Source organism: Malaclemys terrapin, chromosome 10, assembly GCF_027887155.1.
Source record: "Malaclemys terrapin pileata isolate rMalTer1 chromosome 10, rMalTer1.hap1, whole genome shotgun sequence".
NCBI lineage: Eukaryota > Metazoa > Chordata > Testudines > Emydidae > Malaclemys > Malaclemys terrapin.
Window position 1 is genome coordinate 1,228,454 of NC_071514.1, and position 8,702 is coordinate 1,237,155.

The 8,702-nt window shown below is 66.0% G+C and overlaps 1 protein-coding gene across 1 annotated transcript; it reads left to right on the forward strand.

The window, feature by feature from the left end:
• The first annotated feature begins 2,132 nt into the window (after window positions 1–2,132).
• Window positions 2,133–3,505, forward strand: LOC128844415 (mesoderm posterior protein 1-like). The gene is made up of 2 exons (XM_054042139.1): window positions 2,133–2,960; window positions 3,452–3,505. The coding sequence occupies exons 1-2, from the start codon at window positions 2,133–2,135 to the stop codon at window positions 3,503–3,505; spliced, it is 882 nt and encodes a 293-aa protein (XP_053898114.1).
• Window positions 3,506–8,702: the final 5,197 nt, after the last annotated feature.

An 8,702-nucleotide genomic window follows, 5' to 3' on the forward strand; every position in this document is an offset into this window, starting at 1 on the left:
GCCCAAACTGGTTGGGGAAATCCTGGCGTAGCCCAGCCTGAGAACGCCCCAGCAGGGGTGTCCAGCCCCCCACCCAGGCTGGGGTTTGTCCTATGGTAACTCTGGGGGGCACCAGTCAGGGACCAGGGCCCCACTGTGCCAGGTGCTGACAGACACCCTAAGGGGGAGACAGCCCCCACCCTGAGGAGCTTACAATCTAGCGCCATGTCACATATGGGGAAACCGAGGCCCAGAGCAGGGACGTGCTGTGCTCAGTGAGTTAGTGGCAGAGCTAGGAGAGGAACCCAGGAGTCCTGGCTCCCAGTCCCAGGCTGAACTGCCCAGCTGCCCTGCCCGTCACATCTCTGTGCCAAGGGGGCTGGGGGTGTGAGTGCCAGGGCTGGCCAGTCTGCTCCAAGGGAGGGAAACTGAGCAAGGATAAATTGTGCCAATCTCAGCCCCTGTCCCCCAGCTGGCGCGTTGGCCTGTTGGGTGCCCGTCCTTCTGGGGAGAGACGCTGGCAGGGGCATCATCCCCGGGAAGGGCTGGGAGCCCCATGGCTAGAGGCTCTGACCGCTGGAGGGCCTGGCTGTGACCCCGGGGCTCCCCCCTGGGTGTTTATCTGGGGGCCTGTGCACCGGGCTGGGCTGCCGGGGGCACCTTGTTTCCCTCTTGCCACCCTCCCACAATGCACTGCTTCGCCCCCTTCCCCGCCGAGCCCCTCCCGCCCCCCTGGAACCAGTGTCCGGCGGGGGGGGGGCAGGGGGGGGTTAATATTCTTGCTTCACAAGTGCTCCAGATCCCTGGGCACAGGGTCCCCGCAGCTGATCTGTCTGCCTGGGACGGCCACAGGATCTGGGGCAGCGTCTCCGAACTGCTGGGCCGAGCCCACGCTGCCCCCGGAGTGGGGGGCTCCGGGATCCTTCCAGCCCTGCGGTCTGGTGGCTGCCCCCGGGCACAACGAGCCCCTCGGTGGGGCAGGTGCTTGGTGGAGAGGTGCCCCCACGTTCCCAGCCCTGGGGAGCTGGGTCTGCCCCTCCCCATGGCAGCTACCCCAGCAAAGAGCCTCTCACCCCCGTGCCCCCCCCCACATGCTGATGGGCAGCAGCAGACAGACAGACAGACAGGCAGACAGACCCTCCTTCCTGGCCCCCTGCAGCCAGCAGGCCCAGGTGGGGGGCAGAGCCCCTGAGCCATGGCCTGGATGTGAGAGTGGCTGCTGGGCTCATTAGTGGCAGGGTGTGAAATGCCATTAGCCTGGGCTGGGAGGGGCAGGCTGCTCCGGCTCCCTCGCTGTCTCCCGCCCACTTGGCCCGGGGTGCCCAGCGCCTGCTGGCAGCCTGCAGTGCCCCTGCCCAGGCCCGGGCAGGGGAACGTCCCTGGGTTGCTGGGCCTCTCCCCAGAACGTCGCGGCTTGGGCTCGGGAACCGGCTGGGAAATCAGGGCCCGGAGTTGGGGCTGGGCCCGACGCTCCAGCATCCCTGGGGGATGGGGTTTGGTTCGGGTCCCGCTCTAGGAGGCACCTGCCCCCTGCGCCCCCCGGCCCAGGCCCTGCCCCTAGCCCACACTGAGTGAAGACGAGTCTCCTGCCCCATCACTCAGGGCAGGGCCCGGCCAGGTTTGAGTAGCGTGGGATAATGCTTAGCACCCGGGCATGCAGCCCGGACTCCTGGGTTCTTTTCCTCCCTGTGTGGCTTTGGACCTCTGTCCCCCACCGTGTAACATGGGCTGCTGGACTGCCCCTAGGAACACATACACAGCTGCCGGGACGCCCTCCCGCGTATGGCTTCATCCTGCCCTTGGCAGTGGGGTGCAAGCTGCCCCCTCTGAGCGGGTGGGGGCCCAGCCCAGACACACAGAGCCACTCTGTGCCCTCGCCAGCCCGCTGGGCATGGGACACCTGGGCAGGCTCCGTCGCAGGTCGGCAGCTGGGGCTCCGTGGGGTCAGTGACCTGTCACACAGCTCCACCCGAGCTGGGGTAAAATTCAACACCAGCCTGTTCAAAGGAGCTCTCTCCCCCAGGCCCCCCAGCCCCCCAGGGCTTTGATGTGCTGATGGTCCCTGTGAAGGTGCCACTTCACACCTCCGGCCTCAGCATAAAGCCCGGGGCTGCGACGCTCTCCCCACACGCAGCCTGGAAAGCCCTGACGCCATGGCCAGCTCTCCTGCCCAGCTCCTAGCCCCGGATCTCCTGCTGCCCCCAGGCCAAGCCCTGCTGCAGGAGTGGGGCAGGGCCCAGCCCAGCACGGAGGGGTACAGCAGCTGCTCCCCAACGCCCTCCACCGACTCCTGCGGCCTCTCGCCCCTCTACCCCCTCTGCCCAGCTCCCCAGGAGCCCTGCAGCAGCTGCCCTGCAGCCCCGAGCCTGGTGCTGACGCCAAGACGCAGGGCTGGCCCGTGCCCAGCCTACGGGAGCAGGAAGGGCAGCCGGGGAAGGGCAGGCGGCGGGCAGAGGCAGAGCGCCAGCGAGCGGGAGAAGCTGCGCATGAGGAACCTGTCCAAGGCTCTCCACACCCTGCGACGCTACCTGCCCCCCTCGGTGGCACCGGCCGGCCAGAGCCTGACCAAGATCGAGACCCTGCGCCTCGCCATCCGCTACATCTCCCACCTGTCGGAGCTGCTGGGGCTCAACGAGGAGACGCTGGCCCAGAGGAGAGGGGGCCCACGCCGGCACTGCCCCCTCTGCCCCGAGGGGCTGGGTTGCTGCCAGGCCAGGACCCCTGGCCTCCGGGCAGCATCTCCAGCCCCGTGGGAGGGGTCCCCCCCGGCCGCAGAGTCCTGGGTGTCGTCCACCTGCTGCCCTGCCGCGGGGACACCCCCCGAGCCGCACAGGGCACTCAGCACAGACACAGCCTCTTGGCTTTCGCCCCCTTACTGCCCTGCCCCAGGGACACCCCCCGAGCCGCACAGGGCACGAATCCTGGATGCGGGGCCGATGCTGCTGCCAGCCGAGTTTGCAGACATGGGTCTGTCCTCCCAGGTATGTTCGCTCTCTGCCCCTCCTCAGCCTAGGCTGTGTCCTGAGTTACCTGCCAGAGTAACCCCCCGTGGTGCGAATTCAGACCCCCCAAATTCCTGGCCGCTTGTAATGGCCCGTGGGCCGGGTCCTGCGAGGAGGGCAGCATGCACTGCCGGGGGGAAGGGTTTTCCAGGGTGGATGCTGAGGCATGGAGAGCTGGGAGTGATGTGCCCGGGGCTACTCGGCCGATCAGCACAGCAGAGCCCGGAGGGGCTCTGACCACAGACACCCCCCTTCCCTGGCCCTTGTGGGAGTTAGCGTCGGCTGAGAGGGCAGCGCGAATGACTCAGTGCCCTCGCTCCAGGGGCTCGCTGGCCCTGCTCCTGTCTGTGCCCTTCAGGGGCAGTTTGTGGGTCCCACTCAGAGGGCCCCACTCCGTCCGGCTCCCGGAGTCAGTGCCCAGGGAGTCTGGCCTTGTGTTGCTCCACTGATCCCTGTGCTCCTCTCTGCAGGATCTCTCCGGCGAGCTCCTCTCCCTCCTGGAGGCCCTGCTTCCCCAGGACTGATCGGCCACTGACCAGCCAGGGGACAAGCCTGAGAAGCAGCTGGTGGCAGAACGTGTCCTCATGAGCCCAGGCAGCCCGGCTGGAGAGGGCCACGCATGAGAGGAATGCGAAGAACGCTGTCGCTGTCGCTGGCTGCCGACTCTGCCTTGGATCATGTGCCGCCTTCTGGGGACAATGCAGCTGTGCGTGGCCATGCAGGCGTGGGGCACGCTGGGGATGTGCAGGCGTGGGGCACATGCATGGGTGGGAGGGTATTTATCGAGTTATTTCCAGGCCAGGGGACAATAGTTGAAGAGCTTTGAAAGCTGATGCGATGCTGTGAATGAATAAACCCATGTCTGTGATCTCCTGCCTCTTGCTGCCGTGGGGTCCGGGGGAGCGCGGGGAGGGAAGGGGGAGCTCTGATGGATCAGCTGGCGTCTCCGCTTTGGCCTCCTAGCCAGAACTGGACCTGCCGCTTGGGAGGAGCTGCCCTGCTGTTAGGGCACTGGGCTGGGAGCCCGGACTCCTGGGTTCTATTCCTGGCTTGGCCACTGAGCTCACGCCCCAGCGGTGGGATCCATGATAAGCCCCTGGGTGGGGGACATTGTTTTGGTGTGGGGGCTTGTTGGGAGCTCCCTTTGCCCGGCCTCTGGGCCTCTGTCTCCCTCGGTCCCACTTGGGGAAGATGCCACGTGAGCCCTTTGCCTGCAGGAGGGATTGTGCGGGGGCTCTCCTGTGGTGGTGGGGGAGGACCCACGGTTCCCTTCCTCCCTCACATCCCTGTGACCCCATGGGACTGGCAGGGTGCACTGGGCCGGGGACCCACCATGCTGGGAGGCTCGAACCTGCCTGTATGTGAGGTCCCTTGGCTGGCGCCCACGAGGAGCCCTGCTTCAGCTGTCTTGAGGAGCCGGGGAGGCCACTGCCCTGGTTGGGGGGGGATGGGGCCCCTGCTCTCCTCTGCTCTCTCCTGCATTCACCGGCCTGGGATTGTTCGGCACGGCCCCCACAATCCCAGCTCTGCAAGGGGTGTGAGGCACCCCTGTGCGGCGGCTGTCCTGCCTTCCCTGGGGCTGGGTGCCCCCAGCACATGGCCTGGCTACCGGGGCTCATTAAAGATCCCCTGGGGTGGGTGAGCTCAGCCCGTGTCCTGCCCCTGTTCCTGTGTGGCTCATTTCCCTCACTAGAGTCCATTGAATGCAGGATGCTTCTGAGCTTCCTGTTCTAACATGCTGTGTCATTTTGCTGCCACATCCCACCCCAGAGGTGGCTGCATTTCCACAGGGGGTGAGTGATCCCAGTGTATGGGCTGGCAAGCGCTTTGGGATAGACGGTGGGGTGGTAGTTACACATGATATCAAGGGCGACTCTGCGGTTCTGTGCCCGTTTATCTCACAGCTCTGACCCCCTGTAGGTAAAGGGCTGTCGCAGGCCCAGCTCGCGGGGGAGGGACGGACATGACAGAAGAGGCTCAGGATTCAGCCCCAGATAAATAGATGGGGGTCCCATGACACCCGGACCCTGGGCAGAGCGGGGTCCCAGTTCGGAGCACTCTCCAATGCCCTGGCAGGGAAGGTGGGCTAGCTGCTGGGGCAGGGTGTGAAACCTCCCAGTGCAGGAGGCAGCAGCCTGTGGGGTGGGTGGATGGGAGGAAATTGGGGAAAGTGATCACAGCTGTTCTCTGGGGAGCCCCGCCCCCTGCAGGCAGTGGGGCAGCTGGCGTAAGGGGCTGGGCGAATCCCAGCCCATGGGTCTCGGCAGGTAACAGGGTCAGAGCTCAGGGGCTGCTTTCCTGAGAGCCCAGGCTCTCCCCAGGGCCTGGCTCCGGCGTGGGGGCATCGCGGGGAGCTCTGTGCTCAGGAAGGGGGATGTGGGGCAGAGCGGGGCCTGTGGGGGTTGGGTCCAGGGCTCGGCTCTGTTAGGACCCGGCCTGCGCTGGCTCCTGACCCTGGCTCCCAGCATGGGGGTGGCCGTGGGGCGGCTCCGCTCCTGGGGGCTGGCCCTGGGGTGGCTGGGAGAGCCCATTACAGGGCTGGTGCTAATGAGGATTGACAGGGAGATGCTAATAGACCAGAGGAGACTCCATCTCCTCCCCCTCCCCAGGCTCTGGGGCAGGGGCTGGGCAGCTAATGAGCCCCACTTAGCTGTGAACTGACTTGCTAATAACATTAATTCCTTCTGCCGGGGACACGGCCTTTGAGATGCAAAACACCCCTGTTGTGCCAAGGCCTATCTCAGCACGGGCCGCGCTGCCCCCCAGGCCTGTGCCCCTCTGGGCACCATCGGGTCCCCCATGGCCCGGGTTCAACGGCCAGTGGCCTGTCACGCACTCACAGGTTGTGCCTGCTCTTGGCCCCGTGCAGTCCGTTGGGGGTGAGAGCCCTTCTCGGGGGGTCACTCTCGGGGGGGTTAAACAACTCCACCTCTCTGAGCCTTAGCACGTCTATCTCAGCCCGGGGGGGGGGGGCGTGATAGGAGCCTGTATAAGCAATAGACCCAAAAATCGGAACGTCTGGTCACCCTACTGCCAGGGGAGCACTGGGCGCAGATCTGTGAGTCTGGCAGCGATGGGGGGGGGGGACATCCAGGCAGCCTCCGGAGGCCAAAGAATTGCTGTTGTGCATCTAGCCCTGCGCCACAGAGAGCTCAACAGACCAGCCACGGCGTCCGGTCAGAGGCTCCTGCTGAAAGAGGCCAGGCTGCGCTGTGGCCGCAGAGGCCCTGCCAATTCGCCAGCAGCCCCTGGGCTGCTCCACCCCAGTGCCAGGTTCCACCAGCACCAGAGACAACCCTGGTGCTGCCGGGTGGGGAGACAGCCCAGCCAGAGGGGAATCCCGGGCGCAGGCCTACAGCTCACCCCACAGCCCTAAGGACCTGGTGCACCCCAGCCAGGGCCCCCAGCTGTCCTGTCCGCTTGGTCCCCATGGGCACCTGGGCCCAAACTTCCCCAGACAGGGGGCGCTTCAGCCCCTCATCTGCCCAGGGCTTTGGCTGGAGGAGCTGGAGAGAGAGGCCAGCTGGGGTAGGGCTATTGTGCTTTGGGATGGGGAGCCAGCCAGGGGAGACAGGCTGCTTGGCAGGGTTGTGTGCCCCATGCCTGCCCCACTGTCCGGCAAGGGAGGCTGCCTGGACAGACCCCCGCACTCATGGCAGTTCTTGGTGGGAGTGCATGTGTGTGTGTGAGAGCGTGGATGTGAGTGTGTGACTGGGCTTGTGATGCCGTGTTAGTGCACATGAATGAGTGTGTGTGTGTGGGTGTGACTGCATGGGACTCAGGGTTAATGCATGTCTGTGCATGAGTGCACGTGTGTGTGTGTGACTGTACGTGTGATGCTGTGTTAGTGCACGTCTGACTGGGAGTGCGTGAGTGCACCTGTGAGTGCGTGTGTGTGCGGGTGTGACTGCATGGGACTCAGGGTTAGACTGTGTGTGGGTGCCACATGGGGGATGGGTGAGCAAAGCCTTTTGAACACGAGTTTATTACATCAAGAAGCAACACGAGCTGTCAAGGGCATCTCATTGATCAGCTGCGTCAGCGCCCAGCGAGTCACGTGGGGGCAGATGGCAGAGGGACAGCAGCCCTGGGACTGGTGGGACTGGAGTGCGAGGAGAGGCTGCCTGGGAGGTGGGCCACCGGCTGGCTCGCTGCCGCTTATACCGAGGGAGGCTCCGGACACCGAGTGGGAACCAGCAGCACCAGCTCCAGCCCACGCAGAGGAGTGCAGGCGCCCAGCGAGTGGGAGTTTGTGGCTGGAGGTGAGGAGGGCGGGCGGGTGGCTTGGGGCCCTGTTCCTTGTCCTCTGGGGCTTGGAGAGCTGTCTGCTGTTGTCCCAGCAGGGAGGGATGCATGGGGTAGGGGTAGGCTGGGCAGGCGTCCCCTTGCATGGGGTCTGGACAAGCCTGGGGGATGCGGATTGGTGCAGGCTGGGTGTGGGGGGCTGCACGGCCCCACCACTGCCTCAGCGGGTGTCTGGGTGGGACCGGCCACGGGAGCGTCTCCCACTGGTAGCGACAGCGCGGCTCCTGTCGAGACGTCCCCTCCCCGGGTATTGCTGTGGACAGGACATGTGCCTGTGCCCCAGAGAGTGTGGCATAGGGCACGGACGCTGACCTGGCATATGGCTCACAGACCCCTGGGACCACGCCAGGCCCGTTGCCAGCCTGCGGCACGGGGGCTGGGAGCAGGAGCAGCACCTGCCTAGGTCAGCAAAGGCTGATTGCTGGTGACTCCACTATCCTCCACCCCCCGTCGGGGGCCAGCCTGGGCCCCCTCCTGAGAGCTGCCCTAGAGCAGAGACTGGATGGGGGGTTCCCTGTTTAAGGGAGCTGCTGGGCCAGGGTTGCTGTGGGAGCAGCTCTCTGGCTGTGGCAGGGCGGGGAGGGTGAGGTGGGCTGTGTTCTGGAAGGTGGGACAGCTCCCGGCCCTCCCCTCGCTGGTGCCAGCTCCACGCTCCCCCCTCTGATCGTTAGCTGGAGCCCATCACTGCGGCGTCTGGGCTGCACATAAAGGCAGGACCAGGGAAGTCGGTGATAGTGGGGAGGGAGGAGAAGCTGTTCCTGGCCCCCCCGGGGGCCTGGCGGATCTTCAGGGAGAGCTTCACAGACAGGGGCCCCCTTGGCTGGCAGCGTGTCCCCCCCATCTGAGCTCCCAGCCCCCTCCAGGTTCCTGCTCCCCAGCCGGGGCGCTCTGGAGGCTGGCAGGAAGTGTCCCCGGCCGGCCCCCAGCACCAGCCACTCACAGATCATTCAGGAGGCCGCTCCGAGAAGAGGAGCAGACACACAAATAGGGGACTGCGCGTGGCAGCACCGAGCCGGGCCAGGCCCACTGCCAGGCTGGGGGACTGGGGTCCCATGGGGGAGCTGCCCCTCTCGCTCCGGTGAGAGCCCCTGGGCCTGCAGCTCCCCCTCCTGCTGAGCTCAGCTGTCCCCGGCTCCAGGCCGACTGCACCAGTACGAGCAGGACCTCTTCATGCAGCCGCGCAAGGCTTCCCTGCCCTGCCGTGCCCAGGCCCTGCCAGGCTGTCTCTGCCCGGGGCTCAGCCCCATACGGAGGTGCCCTGTGCAGTGCCAAGGATGTGCCTGGCCCCTGTGCCCATGGGCAGGGGGCTCTGTGTGGCGGGGAGTAGCCTCGGGGATCACACTCCCCAGGAGTGGGTGCTGACGCTGTCTGTCTGTCACAGCAGAAGGAAGCCGGCTGGGCGCACGTGCCCCTGCG